At 42.9% G+C, this 22,786-nt stretch overlaps 2 protein-coding genes across 4 annotated transcripts; both read right to left on the bottom strand.

The window, feature by feature from the left end:
- Window positions 1-633: 633 nt before the first annotated feature.
- Window positions 634-4,562, bottom strand: LOC144521781 (uncharacterized). The gene is made up of 2 exons (XM_078256388.1): window positions 4,032-4,562; window positions 634-2,893 (listed from the first exon to the last, which is right to left on the bottom strand). Exons 1-2 carry the CDS (start codon window positions 4,222-4,224, stop codon window positions 1,833-1,835), a joined length of 1,254 nt encoding a protein of 417 aa, XP_078112514.1. The 5' UTR covers window positions 4,225-4,562; the 3' UTR covers window positions 634-1,832.
- A 2,958-nt stretch (window positions 4,563-7,520) lies between these two features.
- LOC144521783 (uncharacterized) lies at window positions 7,521-21,843 on the bottom strand. 3 transcript variants are annotated; one of them, XR_013502353.1, is made up of 3 exons: window positions 21,106-21,843; window positions 8,419-13,644; window positions 7,521-8,153 (listed from the first exon to the last, which is right to left on the bottom strand). XR_013502353.1 is itself a non-coding variant. In XM_078256392.1 (3 exons), exons 1-3 carry the CDS (start codon window positions 21,296-21,298, stop codon window positions 10,059-10,061), a joined length of 648 nt encoding a protein of 215 aa, XP_078112518.1. In that variant the 5' UTR covers window positions 21,299-21,843; the 3' UTR covers window positions 7,521-10,058. The 3 variants fall into 3 exon arrangements, 2 of the variants coding, with proteins under 2 accessions (XP_078112518.1, XP_078112517.1); XM_078256392.1 differs by having other exon boundaries at window positions 7,521-10,112; window positions 13,244-13,644; XM_078256391.1 differs by having other exon boundaries at window positions 7,521-13,644.
- Window positions 21,844-22,786: the final 943 nt, after the last annotated feature.

Genomic DNA, 22,786 nt, shown 5'->3' with positions numbered 1-22,786 from the left:
GCTCTTGACATGCAGTATATGTCCCAGTAAGACTAAAAAAACTAACTTAACTGCATTATTCATGTAATAAAACTTTGATAAGCAATTATTTTCAATTATATTATTTTTGCACAGAATGGAGGACAGAAAATGTGAATTTTGAGTCCCGTACTAAAGCTTTTGGGGAAATGTGTGATATTTGACAATATTGTAGGAAACACAATGAAGGAAATAAAGAAAGAGGAAAGGTCAAAGGGAAGCCTGTTAATATAGGTCCACGTTATCAATGAAAGACCGACGATGGCAGCACACAACCCCGACAGAAAGGTAAGTGCAGTGAGGCAGGTAAAGCTGGAAAATAGATGTATGAAGAGTCCTGCAAAGTACTTCAATTACAGAACTGCAGAAACCGTTTATACATCAGAAAGAAATGGACGTGTTGCCAGTTAAGTAGCACTTATTAGGACTTTGGTTTGGTTGATGGTTCATACATAAAAACAATATTATAAAAAAACAATGAATATAGAAACAAATAACACATACATACACACACACACACACATACACATACATACACGGACACACATAAATATACATACTTACACACACACGCACACATACAGTATATACATACATACACACACACTATTGCTTGAAATTCTTTATTGCAAGAAAAGGTACATTGTATGCACGTAAACCATACAGAACAGCAGGTAAGGGATAATGTAGAGTGAGGTGGTTGTTATAGGGTCTTCCCGTCAGTATTTTAAAGGTCCCATGGCATGAAAATGTCACTTTATGAGGTTTTTTAACATTAATATGAGTTCCCCCAGCCTGCCTATGGTCCCCCAGTGGCTAGAAATGGTGATAGGTGTAAACCGAGCCCTGGGTATCCTGCTCTGCCTTTGAGAAAATGAAAGCTCAGATGGGCCGATCTGGAATCTTCCCTTTATGACGTCATAAGGGGAAAGGTTACCTCCCCTTTCTCTGCTTTGCCCACCCAGAGAATTTGGCCCCCCCATGAGAGAGAGAGACATCATGGCTTGAAAACAAGTGAAGCATGGCAGTTGGTCAAGGCCACACCCCCCCCCCCTCCACCTTTCCTGTGGCTGTAATTCTGCACCAAGGCTGAATTTCGGGAAAGAGACTTCAGATACAGTATTAGGGGACCACTAAGATCTATATAAAAGACTTCAGATACAGTATTAGGGGACCACTAAGGCCTATATAAAAGAGACCAGATACAGTATTAGGGGACCACTAAGATCTATATAAAAGACTTCAGATACAGTATTAGGGGACCACTAAGGCCTATATAAAAGAGACTTCAGATACAGTATTAGGGGACCACTAAGGCCTATATAAAAGAGACTTCAGATACAGTATTAGGGGACCACTAAGGTCTATATAAAAGAGACTTCAGATACAGTATTAGGGGACCACTAAGGTCTATATAAAGAGACTTCAGATACAGTATTAGGGGACCACTAAGGCCTATATAAAAGAGACTTCAGATACAGTATTAGGGGACCACTAAGGTCTATATAAAAGAGACTTCAGATACAGTATTAGGGGACCACTAAGGCCTATATAAAAGAGACTTCAGATACAGTATTAGGGGACCACTAAGGCCTATATAAAGAGACTTCAGATACAGTATTAGGGGACCACTAAGGCCTATATAAAAGAGACTTCAGATACAGTATTAGGGGACCACTAAGGCCTATATAAAAGAGACCAGATACAGTATTAGGGGACCACTAAGGTCTATATAAAAGAGACTTCAGATACAGTATTAGGGGACCACTAAGGCCTGTATAAAAGCATCCAAAAAGCAGCATGTCATAGGACCTTTAATTCTGCTGGAAAAGAATTGGCTGAGCAACCATTTCTGCAAAGTGGACCGTAAAGTGTCGTCTCAGACCACTAGGGTCTGCAAATCTTTTATCACAAACTGAACAACCGTATAACTTCTCCCCCGTGTGGACAAGCAAGTGCCGTTTCAGATGTTGCTTTAGTGCGAATCTTTTATCACAAAGTGAACAGTTAAATTGTTTCTCCCCCGTGTGGACAATCAGGTGTCGTTTCAGAGAGCTACGGTCTCCAAATCGTTTTTCACAAAAGAAACAACTGAATGTTTTCTCACCTGTGTGGATAACCAGGTGTTGCCTGAGATGTGCCTTTCGAGCGAAGCCTTTACCACAAATTGAACAAATAAATGGTTTCTCGCCTGTGTGGACGGACATGTGTCGTCTCAGATTTCTGGAGTCTGCGAATGTTTTACTGCAAATTGAACAACTGAATGATTTCCTCCCTGTGTGGGTTGTCGTGTGTTGACCCAAAGTGTGACTGAATCCAAAGATATGTCCGCCAAAGCGTCCAGCACATTCAGAGGAGATAACTGATGTGTTTCCAGTATTACATTCCACATCACTTACAGCTACTTCATTGTTTTTAGGGTTTAAACCTAACTGAGGGTCCCTAGTCTCCTCCAAATCACCACTGTCATCAGTCTCAGATTCAGATTCAGAGGAGTCTGAAGTTTTGTCATGAGTAGCTGGTTGTAAAGGACTATCTGGATCTGAGTTCCTGGCTGGTTCTGGTCCTCCACAGTTCTCTCCATCAGCTTCTGTTCTCTCTGCCTCTCTGTTCTCCTCAGTTTGGCTTTCATGAAGCTGTGAGGACTGAGCTTTCTCTTCATCTTCTTCACTCTTCACAGGGACAGAAGTGAACGGGAACTTGATATCAGCCTCCTCCAGCCCTTGAAGCTGCTCTCCCTCCTGACTGGTCCAGAGTTCCTCCTGTTCCTCTTTAATGTGTGGGGGGGGCTCTGGGTCCTCCTGGTCCAGACTGGAGCTCCACTCCTGCTGCTCAGGGGGAACCTCTGCTTTAACCACCAACAGCTGCTGGACGTCTGAGCAGAAGAATATTACAAAGAGCATCAGGCAGGAGATCATGGCGGATGAATGGGTCAAACACCCAGGAGACTGGGGTTTGCATCTCATTAAAAAGGAACCTAATTTTACATTTAGCTGACTTATTATGTTCGCAGCTTAGTTAAGTTTAGGCCACAAAACTGGGTAAAAATAGCATCTACCTCAATCAAATGCCTACTATGAAGGTGACTCTTGACACCCTGTGGCAGCTTGTGGCATTACTACCTCGGCGGATGTAATTAAATAAAATGAATGAAAAACTAAAAAATAGAGCTTTACAAAACTCATGATATGGATTGACGGCAGCTGACCTGTCATGCACCATGCACACACTAATCTCCTGTGGGGTTTTCCTGGAGATTTGCCGACAAAGTGCCACCTGCACACCTCAGCTCGGCATGTCCTCCGTTGGTGCCGATCCCAGCAGCAGCGGCAGCAAAAACTGTCCCGTTAGTAGTGTCCTGAGGAGTGTCCCGGGACAGTCAGACACTGTCCTGTGACTCCCAGACACTGTCCTGTGACTCCCATGACTGTAGTGTACATGACAGTGTCTGGGTGTCACAGGACAGTGTCTGACTGTCCCGGGACACTCCTCAGGACACTACTAACAGGACAGGACAGTTTTTGCTGCCACTGATTCTCGCAGAACAAGGGGACATTCTTAAAAGCTTACCGTGGTTTAATGTACCTAAACAACGATCAATGATCACCAAATTTCTCTCTCATATTGCTCCTCATAACCACTGGAAACTGTCGAAAAATCCAACCCAAAGTCCAGTTATTATGGACGTTATCTGACATTAAGCGTCTGTGCTTCATTAGAGCCTAATTTCTCTCTCATATTGGTATATATGTTCATAAAAATTGGACTTTTTGGACAGTTTTCAGTCGTTATGAGGAGCAATATGAGAGAGAAATGTGGTGATCGTTGTTTAAGTACATTAAACCACGTTAAGCCTTTTCACGTTAAGCATTTTAGAAGAATGTCCCCAGAACGAGTGCCGCTCGGAGGAACTCGACCTCGCTGAGAGACAGGGGGCCTGAAAGTTGACCCATATCGGTCTGATGTCAGTATAACCAGAGTGTGAACAGAGAGAAGAAGTAAAGGTAACCAACCTGCTCTGTGTAACCGAAGCTGAGGGTTGAAAACAGCGTCCAGCAGTTTCTGTTGTCGCTCGTTCTCCTCTTTTGAACGACAAAGTTCCTCCTCGTACTCTGCTATCGTTCTTTCAAACAGCCCAAATATCTCTTCAGCAGCCGCAGTTAGTCGCTGCTCCACCAACGCTCTCAGCATTTGGACTTTAGTCATTTTCACACAATGACAGAAACTTTTCCTCCGAACAAACTCACGTCAAAAACACAGTTTGCTCTCCTATGACCAAATGGCCAAATTCTGTCTCCGTGTATTTCCAGCTACGCTAGCTCCAGTTAGCATTCTAGGCTAACGGAGATGTGCCTGAAGTAAAACTTCGTGAATATGTACACAAAGTCCACTTGAACAAGTTTATCCAAACATACGGGCTCCGGTGGTTCACTCCGGTTGTATCTGATGAGCTACGTGACGGACAGAGCAGGACTCACGCGGGGAAAAACAGTTTACAACAACAAGGACTTGCATTGCTCAAGTAGCCACGGTAAATGCAATGTTTACGGTGACGCCTTTTCAAAATAAAAGCTCATCTTCTTCTCATGGCTTTCCGGCAGACTAGATGCCTTGCGGCACATTGCTGCCTCTCACAGGTCAGTTTAATATTTCCAGGTATCGTTATTTTTTTTAGAAGGGTAAACCTGTCGCAGATATAAAATAGACGATGCTTCCACTATCTCAAATTGCTGCTCAGGGGGATTAAGTAAGTGCTTCAATGCAGTGGTGTAGTCTGCGTGATACGCAGGTATACCCACTAAGAAAGCTCCAGGATTTCCATATACCCACTTAAAAATGCCCAATGACACACAACAATAGGCTACTTTGCCTTGTCATCTGTGTTTTTCTTCTATTTCCCCCACAAATTGGTGCATAAAAGTGTGTCAGAATGCGGGAAATGAAGTCGTTAATGCTCTAAACTTCCCTGGGGGAGGACACCCAGACCCCTTTTCAATCTAGTACATTTCCAAACAAAATGCAAATAGCAAAAGTGACATTATTACATAAACTAAATATGGTATCAGCGAGGGGTTGGATTGGACTGGGTGAGTAGCTACTTAAGAAACAGGCAACAATTTGTAGAAATTGGTGAACACAAACAGGTATGTAGTACGTAATAGCCTACGTATTGCACGTATTGTTGTGCAATACGTGCAATACGTAGGCTATGTGGGTTGGGCAATATGTTAGTTGTGCAAGCGCTGTGCTACACTTATTGCGGAGAATGCAGCCGACAGGGTTGTTCAATTAAATACTGACACTGAAAGAAGGAGTTAATGTGCTTACTATATAGGGACCTGTCTAATGTATATGAGAGTATTACTATATAGGGACCTGTCTAATGTATATGAGAGTATTACTATATAGGGACCTGTCTAATGTATATGAGAGTATTACTATATAGGGACCTGTCTAATGTATATGAGAGCATTACTATATAGGGACCTGTCTAATGTATATGAGAGCATTACTATATAGGGACCTGTCTAATGTATATGAGAGTATTACTATATAGGGACCTGTCTAATGTATATGAGAGTATTACTATATAGGTACCTGTCTAATGTATAAGAGAGTATTACTATATAGGGACCTGTCTAATGTATATGAGAGCATTACTATATAGGGACCTGTCTAATGTATATGAGCGTATTACTATATAGGGTACCTGTCTAATGTATATGAGAGTATTACTCTATAGGGACCTGTCTAATGTATATGAGAGTATTACTATATAGGGACCTGTCTAATGTATATGAGAGTATTACTATATAGGGACCTGTCTAATGTATATGAGAGTATTACTATATAGGTACGTGTCTAATGTATATGAGAGTATTACTATATAGGTACGTGTCTAATGTATATGAGAGTATTACTATATAGGGACCTGTCTAATGTATATGAGAGTATTACTATATAGGGACCTGTCTAATGTATATGAGAGTATTACTATATAGGGACCTGTCTAATGTATATGAGAGTATTACTATATAGGGATGTGTCTAATGTATATGAGAGTATTACTATATAGGGACCTGTCTAATGTATAAGAGAGTATTGCTATATAGGTACCTGTCTAATGTATATGAGAGTATTACTATATAGGTACCTGTCTAATGTATATGAGAGTATTACTATATAGGTACCTGTCTAATGTATATGAGAGTATTACCATATAGGGACCTGTCTAATGTATATGAGAGTATTACCATATAGGGACCTGTCTAATGTATATGAGAGTATTACTATATAGGTACCTGTCTAATGTATATGAGAGTATTACCATATAGGGACCTGTCTAATGTATATGAGAGTATTACCATATAACTTGTGGTGTACCACAGGGGTCTGTCTCAGGTCCACATCTTTTCATAACCTACATCAATGACCTTTGCAGAGTATCCAATTTACTTACATTTATTTTATTTCTGGATGACACATATTTTATGTTCCTGGGACAAGTTACAGTAGCTTTTGGAGGTGATAACATGGGGCTTTATGAGGCTGAAACTGTAAGTGAGAAAGATAAATGAGGCAATAATAGTCAAAATATTTGACTTTTTCTCTTAAATAAAAGCATCTTAATAGGGCTGCAGCTATCGATTATTTTAGTAATCAAGCCTTATTATTGGGATGATTATCACAGAAGCCTGGCTGAATACACTCACCGGACGGCAGCTAGCAGCTAACGGCTATCTGGCTGTACACACTCACCGGACGGCAGCTAGCAGCTAACAGCTACCACCGCACTAGTTTTTTTTAGGGGGGGGGGAATACACTTCAAGACGTGACATGACCTGTCCTCTGGAGGACATAGCCACACCACCGCCGCTCCGTCGGTTGTTATTGGGATGATTATCACAGAAGCCTGTCTGAATACACTCACCGGACGGCAGCTAGCAGCTAACGGCTATCAGCTATCAGCTAGCAGGGCAAGCTAGCTACAGGCAGGATCGAGACAGGGACCAGGGTAGGTGAATTTAAACAATGTCTGAGTTGAAGACGCATCTTGTTGACACGTAAGGGCCCTGTTCATGTGGCACAGACATATTAATTGCATTTTGTGTCTGTTAAGAGGCACAAAGGCACTCTAACACGTGCCACGACCACTTCCGTTTTAGCTCAGGGGACGCTTGTAGTACGTAGCTGCAGCTTCTCCGTGTTGCCTGCACTGATTCGGGTCGGGGGTTTTTCTATCGAAAGTACTCCCGTAGCTATAGCGATCAAGATTAACGTAAAAATTGGCCGGAATTCTCCTTTAATAAACTAAACACGTCTGACTGTTGATGTGATCCTTATTTTCCATGTCTGGCTCTTAGTGAAGTTGAGTCTGACCCCCCTGTCCTCGGGGGACACCTGCATCCATTTGAGAAACACTGCTCTACTGGCTTGACCCCTGTGAGTAGACGCTAAAAAGCAGTGGCGAGCTCGGAGAACAAAGTGACACGAAGCAAGGATTCAGTTCACAATGTTCTAAAGGTTTAATGAGACACACGAGCATATACATATTCTGTAACAATCGCTCCATTCATTTAGTTGAGCTTTAGTAGGATACAAAAGATAGAAAGGATAGAAGGAAGGATTGTCTCAAGGTTAGTGACACAAATAGGAAAACAGTGTTACACTCTAGTACAAATAAAATATTTACAACAGCAATACTGAATAAATCAAGATATATGTTTGACAGTAAATCACTGAATACTCTGTATAATACACTCATACTGCCATATCTAAAGTCACTGTGTGGAAATCTGGGGAAACATAAGAAACCAACCTGACTGTCATTATGCAGTTACAAATGAGAGCAATCAGAATCATCAATAATATCCGATATCTGGAACAGACAAATCCATTATCCTTAAACCTACATTGTGTAATGTTTTGAGTTGATTCTTAGCAAAACCCCCTTTGTTCTTTTACAAATATGTCTCGTTCATGTGTTATTACTTCCACCAACTAATCAAAGGATTCTCGTGAGCGTAGAATCTGACATTCAGGATCATTCAGAATACAGACGAGAGAGTCGCTGGAATGACGGCCGCCATGTAGCACCTCCATCTTTAAAATACATTAGCCAAAGAGGGACATACCTCCATCTTTATGATACATTAACCAAAGAGGGACATACCTCCATCTTTATGATACATTAACCAAAGAGGGACATACCTCCATCTTTAAAATACATTAGCCAAAGAGGGACATACCTCCATCTTTATGATACATTAACCAAAGAGGGACATACCTCCATCTTTATGATACATTAACCAAGAGGGACATACCTCCATCTTTATGATACATTAACCAAAGAGGGACATACCTCCATCTTTAAAATACATTAGCCAAAGGAGGACATACCTCCGCATTTCGCCCTCTTTCGCACCGTGACGAACGCCAGGGGGAGATTACTCGCGAGGGAAGCGAGAAAGAGAATTAAAACGACAACGCGACGGGCAAAGCAACAACACCAACGTTAATATTGGAGCGGCTAGAACAGCTGCGTGTAAACGATGGAGATGCTAAGAGATCATTTCGGGTTCGGCCACCGTAGGAGGAAGGAATAGAAAGTAATATTCAGTTGGTTGTCATTAGAGATGACCAGTATCAGTATTGTCTCCGATACTGCCTAAAACGCTGGTATCGGGAAGTACTGGAGTTTATGCACCGATCTGATACCACGTAATAAAGCCCTAAAGAAAATCTACGTTAAAGTAGTTTATTTATGTTGTTTTTCCGTTATAACTGACTGTCAAACTGCAGAATAAAAGAAGGTTCTGGGACGTTCATTGTTCATGTTTCACAGAGTTTAACCTGAGCCAGACCGACAACAAAGATAGAAAGGATAGTAGTATACAGCTGTTATACATCATATCATCCATACAGAGATAGTAGTATACAGCTGTTATACATCATATCATCTATACAGAGATAGTAGTATACAGCTGTTATACATCATATCATCCATACAGAGATAGTAGTATACAGCTGTTATACATCATATCATCTATACAGAGATAGTAGTATACAGCTGTTATACATCATATCATCTATACAGAGATAGTAGTATACAGCTGTTATACATCATATCATCTATACAGAGATAGTAGTATACAGCTGTTATACATCATATCATCTATACAGAGATAGTAGTATACAGCTGTTATACATCATATCATCCATACAGGGATAGTAGTATACAGCTGTTATACATCATATCATCCATACAGGGATAGTAGTATACAGCTGTTATACATCATATAATCCATACAGAGATAGTAGTATACAGCTGTTATACATCATATCATCCATACAGTGATAGTAGTATACAGCTGTTATACATCATATCATCTATACAGGGATAGTAGTATACAGCTGTTAAAACATAATAAAATATATGACACACTGGTACTCGGTATCGGCCGATACGCAAGTTCAGGTATCCGAATTGGTATCGGGAAGCAAAAAATGGTATCGGACCATCTCTAGTTCTCATATACAATGTCACCGCTAGATGGGAGAAATTCTTACACAATGTAGCTTTAAAGTCACATATTCTCATTGATTGAAGCTCATTGATCTGGGTAAATTTAGGACAGCACCTGGAAGTACAGCTGTAACAATTCAAAATGTTGCTGCACAATTTATTGGCTCAGAAATAACTGCGATTAAAAATATAATTGTCTTTTAGTCAAATTTTTAAATATGTATTTAATAAATATGCCACTAGCATAGCTTTAGCTCAACAGTCCGACCAATAATCACTTATAAAATCAACAGTCATACCCCCTTTGGACCTTAGCTAATGTTAGCAAATACGTTTTTATTTACAGATTACAAAAATAAGAGCACCCGGTAGCCTAATGTTAATGACTGACGGACATTTCCGCTACAGCGTCGTCATTTATGGTAATGTTAGTAATTTAACAAGGCACCATAGTAGATTAAGCTAAAAGGATCATTTTAGTTTCTGTATCAGCTTAAAAATCAGACAACAGTCTTCAGCTCACAAACCGAGAGGAGGTGAAACGAACCCAAACCAGGAGATGTGGAGCCTAGGAGGAGAAAACAGAGACACAACAATGATAGCCTGGTTGACACCAGACCCTTCTCAGCTGTAACTGAGAGTGGGTCTGGGGAAGCTTCATTCACAGCCCATTTCCAAAGGGGCGTCACCAACGGACGCCACTCAAATGCCTCTGGGCGCAATTGGATAGCCCTTCAACCAATCGGACCAATGATCCGGGTGACGAAGCAGCGATGACGGCATCAACGGGTTGCTGCGCTTCGGTGGCCGTCATCTTGAATGTAAATAAAAAGCTGCTCACCGTTGCTGTGCTATCGTCATCGTGTAAAGCCCGCCTCAACGGTTGTGATTGGTGCCTCTATTTGGAAAAATTGGAAATGGGCTTGAATGGGCCCGAAGTTCGTCAGGGTTTTCCCAGGCTACAACAATGAGACATGACTTGTAGAAATAGTCTTGGTTGAGGCCTACACAGGTGTCCACCAATTAGCTAACGAACCCTCCCAAACTGCCAGCTCGGTCAAAAAAGCCAGAGAAGCCAACAGCAGGCAGATAAGGGAGGGGTCGTAACACCCCACCTCCATAAGAACGGGGTTCCCTTAAGAACCACGATAACAATCATAAACACTACACCTCTATTTTTCTTTTTTCTTAACACTAAACCTTAAAGCTATGTTCGAAGGCAAGTTGGCTAGATGGCCAATATATTACCCATAGTCCCATGTAAATACCACTCTCCTTCTGGTTACATCCTCAAATGCAGTCCACCTGTCTCCAGAATCCAGCAACCCTGGGTACCACAGGAGCAATTTAAGGCAATGAAAGACAGAGGAATAGGGGATAACTCAGAAAAGAGAACAGTTGTGAACATGAAATTAAGGATCTAGGGGCACGTGAGACAGCGCATATGACAAATATCCAAATTATATAGCTGCAAGAATGACGACCATCTCATCAGTCTCTGGTTGGGATTCCGAAGAGACTTCAAGATAGGGTTGAACCAAGTCTAGCCTTCAGTACTTCAATCCAGCTGCAAAACTATTGGCTCAGCAAACAGCTCCGTAGCTTCATTTATTTCTGCTGCCCTCACCAACTAGGGCTGCAACGGATTCCCAGGGAGAACAAAGGACTTTCACCCCGGAAAAGCGTGTTCCTTGGGAGTGTTTTAATCCACAGCACGATCTCTTTCCGTAACTTAACTAGTTATTTTGGTGCCTAAATGTAACTGTTAAAGGAACACGCCAAGTTATTGGGACTTTAGCTTATTCACCGTAACCCCCAGAGTCCATACATACCCTTCTCATCTCCGTGCGTGTTGTAACTCTGTCTGACGCCCCCACCGTTGGCCTAGCTTAGCACAGATCCTGGAGGTAACCGGCTCCATCTAGCCTAGCTTAGCACAGATCCTGGAGGTAACCGGCTCCATCTAGCCTAGCTTAGCACAGATCCTGGAGGTAACCGGCTCCATCTAGCCTAGCTTAGCACAGATCCTGGAGGTAACCGGCTCCATCTAGCCTAGCTTAGCACAGATCCTGGAGGTAACCGGCTCCATCTAGCCTAGCTTAGCACAGATCCTGGAGGTAACCGGCTCCATCTAGCCTAGCTTAGCACAGATCCTGAAGGTAACCGGCTCCATCTAGCCTAGCTTAGCACAGATCCTGAAGGTAACCGGCTCCATCTAGCCTAGCTTAGCACAGATCCTGAAGGTAACCGGCTCCATCTAGCCTACTGCTCCCAATAAGTGACAAAATAACACCAACATGTTCCTATTTACATGTTGTGATGTGTATAGTCACAGCGTGTACAAATAACAAGGTCACATGAGACACAGCCATCTTCTAACGTATACATACTGGGAACTATATTCTCAGAAAGGCGAAGCACTGCTACTTCTGCTACTTGGGAGGAGTGATATGCTTTGCAGCACCTGAGAAGCCCCGGACAGAGAGTAGAAATGCTTCACCTTTCTGAGAATATAGTTCCCAGTATGTATACGGTTAGAAGATGGCTGTGTCTCATGTGACCTTGTTATTTGTACACGCTGTGACTATACACATCACAACATGTAAATAGGAACATGTTGGCGTTATTTTGTCACTTATTGGGAGCAGTAGGCTAGTTAGAACCGATTACCTTCAGGATCCGTGCTAAGCTAGGCTAGTGGTGGAGCCGTCGGAAAGAGCTACAACGCACACGGAGATGAGAAGCGTATGTATGGACTTATCTAACTCTGGGGGATACAGGGAATAAGACAAAGTCCCGATTAGTCGGCGTGTTCCTTTAACTATCACCGCATAAAGCTCACTTTTTGTCGCCTAAACTAAACCGTAATGTCTGCCAAAGCAGAGCTTTGAGAGCTGGCTTTGAGTTCTTCCGCTCCTCCAGTAGCCATGATCCTCTCTATAAACCGCTTTTAACATGCTCTGCATAGAAAATTGCGTTGCCTGTATGTTTTCACGGCAACCCTACATAGAGATGTATCAGCCTACTTTAGTCAACAGGGACAGTAAAAAAAAAAAAAAAAGTATTATTATGGTTAAACTTTGCAATTAATCCACGATTCACGTGCATTCTGAATTGTTGGTCCATATGGATCAACTATTGTCCATTACGCCACAATCTCCAACACGCTTAAACGCTGGAAGTAACTGGTTCTTCCCCCGTGTGGACAGTCAAGTGTCTTTTCAGATTTCGGTTTTGTGTGAAACTCTTACCACAAAATGAACAACTAAATGGTTTCTCCCCGGTGTGGACAGTCAAGTGTTGTTTCAGATTTTGCTTTAGCGCAAAACTTTTACCACAAACTGAACAACTAAATGATTTGTCCCCAGTGTGGACAATCAAGTGTTTTTTCAGAGTTTCCTTCTGTGCAAAACTTTTACTACAAACTGAACAACTGAATGGTTTATCCCCTGTGTGGAGAGTCATATGTTTTCTCAGATTTCCCTTTTGTGCGAATCTTTTACTACAAAATGGGCAACTAAATGGTTTCTCCCCTGTGTGGATTCTCATGTGTATAACCAAATTGCCTTTGCTACTGAAAACTAGTTCACACACTGGGCAGGTGAAACGTTTTTCTTCTGAATGAAGTATCATGTGACTTGTTAAGGATGACTTCAGAGGGTATCTTTTACCACAAAATGAGCAACAAAATGGTTTTACTTCTGTTTCAGAGGAGGAGTCTGACATCTTGTCATGAGTAGCTGGATGTAAAGGACTATCTGGATCTGAGTTCCTGGCTGGTTCTGGTCCTCCATAGTCCTCTCCATCAGCTTCTGTTCTCTCTGCGTCTCTGTTCTCCTCAGTTTGGCTTTCATGAAGCTGTGAGGACTGAGCTTTCTCTTCATCATCTTCTTCACTCTTCACAGGGACGGAAGTGAATGGGAACTTGATATCAGCCTCCTCCAGCCCTTGAAGCTGCTCTCCCTCCTGACTGGTCCAGAGTTCCTCCTGTTCCTCTTTAATGTGTGGGAGGGGCTCTGGGTCCTCCTGGTCCAGACTGGAGCTCCACTCCTGCTGCTCAGGCGGAACCCAATCTTTATCCACCAACAGCTGCTGGACATCTGAGGAGAATAATCAAATACATGCACATGTATTAAAAAAAAAACTGTAATTTCATGTTGACAGGGTCTCTTTACATAAAACATGGTATTTTTGTTAGGGATGCACCGAATCCAGATTTATGGGGTTCGGCCGAATACCGAATCCACTGGTTAAGATTCTGCCGAATCCGAAACCGAATACTGAATCCTAATCCCAATTCTCAGTCCGTCAACAGGAAGTAAACAACGTCCACAGCAGTGTATTTTTCATTTTATTTAATTTTAACTGTAAAAGTAGATGGGTGTAGGCCTAGCAAAGCTGGTAATGGTTGTCTGGTTAACACAAGTTTTTAGCTGTGACTGTCCTTCCTTTCTACAATTCTAAAACAATTCTACGGTTCGGCAGAAACCCAACTCAAAAAGCCCCATATTCATCCAAAGCCGAATCCTGGATTTGGTGCATCCCTGCTGAATATACCAAAAGACTAACTGCGTAAAACTGTAACTACCTAGCAAACATACAGATCACTTATATTATTTTCATTCATGTTATGCATTTTACACAATAGTCCTAGAGATCTCTCAGTGCCTGCATGTCCCCAGCAACACACAAGGATCTCCTCCTAGTCCATCCCAGGAGGTCCACCTGAGCCGGTGAAGGCCCAGGAATGGTCCAGGTTGGATGAGAACCTGAACAAAGGTCTTGAAGTTGCTCAAGCAGGGACAGTAGAAAGGAAAATGTACTCACTGACAGCAATCACCTACAGCTTGGCCAAAGAATGCTTTGGCATTAGTGGAGAAGCAGCCAAACAGAAGGGAAAGGAAGATCAAAACAACAAAAGGCAAGAGATCAAAACCCTAAACAAGCAGTTTATAAAGGCCAGCTCTGAGGAAATCAAAGAACTAACAACCAGTAAGAATGGCTGAGGGGTTAAGACAAAGGCAGAAGAAGAAGAAAGCCTCACGAGCCCAGTTTATTAAAGACCCATATCTCTTCACCAAATCACTCCTTGGGTAAGCGAACACTGGGACTCTTACAATCTTTACACAGGTAGTGGAAGAGTTTGTCAAAGAAACCTTCAGCGACCCATCTAGAGACATTCCTTTGGCGGATAACAACCTTTGCACCGTCGAAACGCCAGCAAAACTCCTCTGCACAAAAGCTGCATCCTGGAGGTGGTCCAGGAGGTTGTCAAGCATTTAAGATCATCATGTGCTTCAGGTTCCTGTGGTATAACGTACAAGGTAAGAATGGGCCCAAACCTCACAGCAGTCTTTGGAAGCTTATTCCGAGGGTTTGGTCTAAGGAGGAGAAAACATTCCCCGTATTGTAGACCAGCCTCTCCCAGAAGTCTGGGAAGGCCCTATACATCAAGCCTCTCAGACAAGGAGGTGTGGAAGACCATCCTTCAGCAGCTGTCAGCAGGCCTGGCCAAGATCTACTCAAGCCATCTACCTAGAAAGTACAAGGTGTGGTGCTTCAGCTTCATCTTGTACCTAAGGGTAATGTGGCAGCTGAAGCTGTGTGAGATCACCTCTTGTGAGCAGGATGGAAGCCAAAGCCAACTCTTACATCCAGAACTGGCTAGGTCTCCCAAGGGGCCTCTCAACATCAAGCCTGTACGGGTGGAACACCCTGCAGTTACCCTTAAAATCAACAATGCTGGAATATAGGCAAGAGAAGGCAAGGCTGGTGATGGAGCTGAGGGACTCTGCAGAAGAGTCTGTGAGGGAGATGCGTGCCCATGCGTCGACAGTAGAAGTGTAATAGGGATGTCACGAGAACCGATACTACCGACACCTTCGGGTTCTAACATGACAAAACACAGACGATGCCCATTTATGAAGCACCGTAGGCACCGTTAGCGACAATGCCAGGGTTAGCATCGGTGCTGCGCCTCTTCTGGAACTGATGTGGGCTGTATTCGCTTCAGTGTGTTCCAGTCGATACATTCAGAAGGAGGAGGTCACGAACAAGTGGCCGAGAGTCAACTCTACCCGACCTAAACAACGGCATGTTCACTGCACACTCACGGTCCTCTCTTCCTGATTTACACCCCCCTCTCTTGGCTTCAAATAACTCACCGTTGTCGGCTACGGCCGCTGAACAGGCTACACGTTGTAAACAGCCATGGCCCGCTTGCCTGCTCATCCGGTAACGGTAGCCGTTAGCAGGGTTAGCATGGCTGCGTTAGCATGGCTGCGTTAGCCAGGACCAGTCGGGATCACTTTATTGGCAGTGTCTCAATTGTTTTTGCGAGTAACCAACTCGGGTACTCTAGCTATATAATTTCAATAATGTTGAAATGACATAAAATGCCCGTCCCTTGTAGCCGTGATAAATTAGCCTGAAGCTAATGCTTAGCTACCTGTTCAGGAGGAAATCAGCCAACTCAGCATCCTTTTGGGCTTTACGCTGTTTCCATCTTTCAAATACATCTCCAAAATGTACCCGGGGTTTGCAATATCTCTGCTCACACAACTGTTAGAAACACTGTTGTTTTTGCACAGTACCTTTTGAAAAGATGCCTGGAAGTCTGGAATATGTCTGGGGACACTAGTTGTTGCACTATGACCATTCATTGCACTTCATTATGTTGTTCTATGCTCTATTGCACATGTTTTGTATGTCTTGTTATGACATTTTGATATTTTTCATACATTTTAATAAAGAAGTTCATGTTTCAAGTTAAAGTACATGGAATCTTAGAAAATCCTTTTTTTATTTTACTGGTATCGTGACCGAAAGAACAAGATCCAGGGTACAAGTGGCCGAGATGGGTTTCCTCAGGAGGGGGGCTGGCGTCTCCCTTAGAGATAGGGTGAGAAGCTCAGTTATCCGTGAGGAGCTCGGAGTAGAGCCGCTGCTCCTTTGCGTCGAAAGGAGTCAGTTGAGGTGGTTCGGGCATCTGGTAAGGATGCCCCCTGGGCGCCTCCCTAGGGAGGTGTTCCAGGCACGTCCAGCTGGGAGGAGGCCTCGGGGGAGACCCAGGACTAGGTGGAGGGACGTCCAGCTGGGAGGAGGCCTCGGGGGAGACCCAGGACTAGGTGGAGGGATTATATCTCTAACCTGGCCTGGGAACGCCTCGGGATCCCCCAGTCGGAGCTGGTTAATGTGGCCCGGGAAAGGGAAGTTTGGGGTCCCCTGCTGGAGCTGCTACCCCTGCGACCCGATACCGGATGAAGATGGATGGATGGATGGACAACAAGTGCATGGTAATCTTAGAAAATCCTTTTTTTATTTTACTGGTATCGTGACACCCCTAGAGTGTAACGGTACATGTATTCGTATCTGACCTTTTCGGTACAGGACTTTTGGAATGGAGCTAATGTACGCAGATCACAGAATGCAATTAGGCTTGTTTTGCATACGGAACATACTTCAATTGAGAGTTACCACACTAACATATTAAGTGGCGGACCAGAAGTTTCTTTAGTCTCCGCCCAGCACTTTGTGCGCTTTACACACACTTTGCACACAGTACACTTATCCAAGCCAAGCCTCTCGCTAGCTAGCGTAATGGCCAATGTAGAGACTCTCCGGTATCATTAAGGTCTCCTTTTTGGGAACACTTTGGTTTCCCGGTGAAATACAACAACGGACAAAAACAAGTGGATAAGACGAAAGTAGTGTGCCGACATCGCTGATTGGTGATCGGGCATGTTCCTGGCACCACGTCAAACTTGCTAACTGACTTGAAACGGCACCACGCGAATGTGAATATCACTGCTACAAGGAAAGAAACGAGCACAGTGCAAACGCAGCTCCCCATGGCATTTAAACAGACTTCTGCTGGTAATTCAGATCGGGCCACAGCAATAACAAATGCCGTGTTTTTATAGCAGCGGACCGACGACCATATTGTTGTTGAAAACACACGGTGAAGGTGATTGCGCCCCGGTATGAAATTTCTTCTCGCCCACATTTCAGCCAGAAAGTCATAAACCCCCCCCTACAACCTTTATATTTATTACAATTCATTTAAAAGTTTGTTTAAGTGGGACATGGGATACCCTCCTTGCTTGCCTAATTGCCTTGGCATATAAAGATGATTCATTTGATCTTTCTCATTTATTTTCCGAACTGGAAAATTGTAAACCGATTGTTATTTACAAAAGTCCCTAATAAACAACAAGCATTTTAGCTTCTTTACTTTACTTGTTGGGAGTTTTGCATTTTTCCCCCCCTTACTGAACCGAGAATGAGCCGAACCGTGACTTCAAAACCTGAGGTAGCCTACGTATTGAACCATGATTTCTGTGTACTGTTACACCCCTAGTAGATGGGGAGAAAATGGAGGGCGGAAGAAGTCCAGAAAGCAGTGGGCAGGCTGCAACACCAGGAGGTTGTGGGCACAGTCCAAACAGGACGGACAGGGTTGGGATTGAACGACCCATCCATCTTGTGGTCCAGAGCCAGCAAAAAGGAGAGGAAGGAACTTGTTATTGCAGAGGTGACAAGGATGGCACAAGAAGAGTACAGGGTCAAAGCTGTGGCTCAGGGGCAACAGTAGGGGTGGGAATCACCAGAGGCCTCACGATACAATATCATCACGATAATTATGTCACGATACAATATTATTGCGATTTCAAACATATTGCAATATTCTGTGATATATTGTTCATCTCACTTCAATTTTATTGCTGCAAAATGGGATTGTCAAGAAGACAAGCTGACCAACACATATATAATAATAGACTGATACTTGGCTTCGGTGTATCAATACAGTATTGCCACGGAAAATATCGCGATACTATGCTGTATTGATTTTTTCCACCACCCCTAGGCAACAGGGACGATGGACAGCTAGGAAGGGGTGCTGAGCCGGGGAGTTAGCTGGGCAAACATATGGAAGCTGCCACAAGCCTGACTCCGTTTCCTGATTAGGGGAACCTACGACACCCTGCCCTCCCCTCGCAATCTGCACCAGTGGCTGGGAACAGAGCAAGCCTGCGACCTCTGTGGGACCACCAACGCCTCTCTGCAACACATCCTGGCACACTGCAAGACCGCTCTGACTGGGCAGGTTCAGGTGGAGGCACGACCACCTGAAAAGCCAACTTATTTTGCAATTACCTTTTGAGGCAGTGCCTCCTTGCGGAGGGTGTCAATGATGGTTTTCTGCACAACTGTCAAGTCAGCAGTCTTCCCCATGATTGTGTATTCTACTGAACCAGACTGAGAGACCATTTAAAGGCTCATATTGAACCTTTACACAATATTCTAATGTTCTGAGATTTTGAATTTGGGGTTTTCATAAGCTGTAAGCCATAATCATCATAATTATAACAAATAAAGGCTTGACATATCTCGCTTTGCATGTAATGAGTCTATATAAATATATTAGTTTCACCTTTTAAGTTGAATTACTGAAATAAATGAACTTTTGCACAATATTCAAAACTTATATAGTATATATATATATATATATATATATATATATTCTAATTTTCAGAGTTTCACCTGTATGTTACTGGTTGCACAGCGTTCGTCGTTGGACTGGTCATGACTGTTTCCCCAAGATGGCGTCTGCCTGTATACGTGAACGGTACGGTCTTTCTAAACTATCTTTTTAACAAACTGTCTGTACACTTACAAAGTTCTCAATGCTTCTGTTTACATGTAGGGACCCTCATTGTGCTGCCGTTGAAGTGTGGTGATATTTTGAGCCTCGTTAGTGGTGTAGAAATAGAGATTTCTTTTTACTTCACCCTCCGCCCCGACGACTAGCTTTACAAGCTAATTAGCGGTTTGCGCTAAAACTGGTCACATTAGATTAGCATGAAAACAACATGAGAACGGTCGACTCGGTAATCATATGTTATTAACCCCTAGGTTCATTTTCTGTGAACACATATCCTCTACAAGTACAATTTTGGCTGTATTATTTGTGTCCCCTTCCAAAATTGCTCTTCCGAAATGTTATGATTATTGTCCCCCCCCCCTAACTGTTAGATGAGATTTAAAGTGCTCATATTATGCTCATTTCAGCTTCATAATTGTATTTTAAGGTTGTCACTTTTGACAGAGAATAACTTTACATCTGAAGTTTTTAAAGACTCTATTTGTCCGTTGTTTATTTCTAAAGAAACACGACAACGTATAAAAGGCTCCATTACCTTGTAGCTCACGTTATGGCTCCGTAGCAGACGTTTTTTATAACAATAGGCTAACGATTGGGTCATAACCACGAGACTTCCTGTCTCATAGTAGAGGAGTTACCGTATAGTACAGGAGAAGCTCTCAGTCAGTTTGGACTTCCATTAGCTGTTTAAGTGTAATGACTAATGTTAACTATCATTTTAGTGATCAATAATGAGCCTGTGTCTATGTTATCTCCTTACATATACCTACGCTCTCCGTCTCTGCTAGATTGGGAATGATTGAGATTTCTCTTGGCACAGCTACCAGAAGACTTCCAACTTTCAGACAGGTTGCTCACGTCACATCTACGTCTTCAAGCTCAGTTGGAGGCTGCTCAGTAACGCTCAGCCATCACCGGGAAAGAGCTTCTAATGTCCTTCACTGGTCTCCGTCCAGAGACACAGGACCTGGTGGTCCATTTCTTTAACGGTCTACGTTGCCAGACTGAGACCGCAGCATCCATAGTCCCGCTTTGCCAGACCCTCCTCCACAGCGTGGCGAAGGAGCATCAACAGCAATGTTGTTGCTAGACGCTTGTCTCACATAGCCAGACATTACTTCACAGCACAGCGGAGTAGCTAACGCTAGATGCTGGCTATATTGACAGTCATAGAAGGCCGTGCTCACGCAGAGTTCTGTACCTACCTAACAAACACACTTTCACATTTTCACAAATAGAATAAAGCTTTCACTAATCTGAAACGGTTTTTAAGACTCTTTAGCTTCTCTGGGATAGTTTAGTCCTGATTTGACAAATCTAGGTGTAGTGGTTTTGGATCTGGTCTACATATGAAAAAGAACAGGGAAATCTCCCTTTATTGCGTTCTCATAAAGACAAAGCTTTCACAAATCTAAAAGTGTGTTTTAGACAATTTTCCTAAATGACTAACACACTTTCAATACAGTCAGAGGTTAAAAAAAAAAAAAAAACGGAGGATCAGTCACAGCAGCAATGTAAGTTATGTTTCCTGCTGAATCGGACTTTCCCAGCTTTAAGTTTCCCTTAAATTTCCCCTTAACCCCCACACGTTTCCTTAATATCTGACGACGCATTGGGGTGATTTTTGGATTTAATACAGTACTAAATGTATTACATATTGGACCTTTAAACACTCACAGGGGACATGTCAATATATTTTATACCTTAAATCCATTTTCTTGATAGTAAACACACTTTCACTTAAGTAACAATGTGTCAATGCAGGACTTTTACTCTGCAACAGCGTATTTTCACTGTGTTTTATTAATACTTTTACTTCAGTAAAGGTTGTGAATGTTTCCTCCTCCACTGGTTTCCCAGCAGATTAAATGTATAATAACAATGAAGCTGTACAAACCTGTTCTTTGTATCTGGACTTCATGGTTTAAAACAGCGTCCAGAAGTTTCTGTTGTCGCTCGTTCTCCTTTTTTGAACGACAAAGTTCCTCCTCGTACTCTGCTATCGTTCTTTCAAACAGCCCAAATATCTCTTCAGCAGCCGCAGTTAGTCGCTGCTCCACCAACGCTCTCAGCATTTGGACTTTAGACATTTTCACACAATGACAGAAACTTTTCCTTCAAACACAATCCGTTAAAATCCGTCTGCTCCCTCTGAAGTGCGCTGTGAAGTTGCGTTCGGGTCTGTGTACTTCCAGCTAGCAAGCTAACTTCCTTAGCTTCGCAGGACACCAGGAGATAATTCAGACGTTTTTTAAATAAAGGGAACAGCACAGAGTCCATTCAGACAGGTTTATCTGGACACTATGGGTCCATGAAACATACAGTTTGGTCTCTATCCAATAGTCTCTCCGACCTACTGTGTGGCCGAGTTCAGTCTCCGTCTATTTCCAGCTAGCACGCTACGCTAACTTCCGTTAGCATTCTTGGCTAACGGAGAGTCTGAGATGTAAACGCCCCGAATATTTACACAAAGTCCACTTGAACAAGTTTATCCAAACAGACGGGCTCCGGTGGTTCACTCCGGTTGTATCTGGTGAGCTACGTGACGGAAAGACCAGGACTCACGCGGGGAAACGGTTTACAACAACAGAGGACCTGGGAAGAAACCTCTTCAACCAGACTCCGCATTGATCAAGTTAGCCCCGGTAAGGACAACTACTTCCGGCACCACTTCAAAATAAAAGTTTGTCAAACTTTTATCGTGTCCATATTCCTTTTGATTTTTTTTTCCCCCATATAGGTTAGATAAGTATTGGATTAATACTGATACCTTGTAAGTACATGCAAGTGTAGCAAGGCAGGTGGCGCTAGGGGAGGAGCCGCCACCCGAGTCTAACTGACAACGCCACCTGGGGACTCTCACCCCAAGATATGTTTATTTCTACTTCAACAAGCACCCCAGTTATACAAAAGGCTAAACAGGTTCACTAACTGAAGTAAAATGATTAAAATCCAAACAACTAAACTAAGGCAAAACAGCAGCTGACAGCCTACAATTCAGACAGAAGATTACATTAATGACAAGTTTAAAAGCAGTGTGTGATAACATTAGTTCAGGTAGTGATCATACCAGACTTGCTGCTTCAAATTACTCATACCTTCCCTCAAATGTACTCAGTAGGCTAAGGGAGAGTTCATCACACCACTCCAGGCAGGGGAGCTTGGAATCCCTTCCAGGCCCAAGCGGACAACAGGCAGACTGCTGTAAAATAAACATCTCAGTATTTAAAAACACCTCAAGAGCATAAACCGACTTTTACACACTTACCTACCTACCTAAAAGTCACAGCGATGGTCCCATGTGGCAACCAACAGGCAGAGACAAAGCCAAGAGGCAGCCATGATGATACAGGTGCTTTATATAAGCTCAGCTAACGAGGGGGTTTGGCCTGGGTGGAGCTAATTTGGTCTAGTTAAGGTGCGTTCAAGAACCAACAGGGTGCAAAGTTTACTGCACACACCACTACATAAGCAGCGTGATGTTAGTTTAATCTGTATAAATTGTGTTGAAGCACATCAGAATGCAGGAGTTGTACTTATACATGTAATGACAAAAAGCACAGGGACTAGACATATAA

Source organism: Sander vitreus, chromosome 8, assembly GCF_031162955.1.
Source record: "Sander vitreus isolate 19-12246 chromosome 8, sanVit1, whole genome shotgun sequence".
NCBI lineage: Eukaryota > Metazoa > Chordata > Actinopteri > Perciformes > Percidae > Sander > Sander vitreus.
This window is presented reverse-complemented; position numbering and strand designations above follow the sequence as displayed.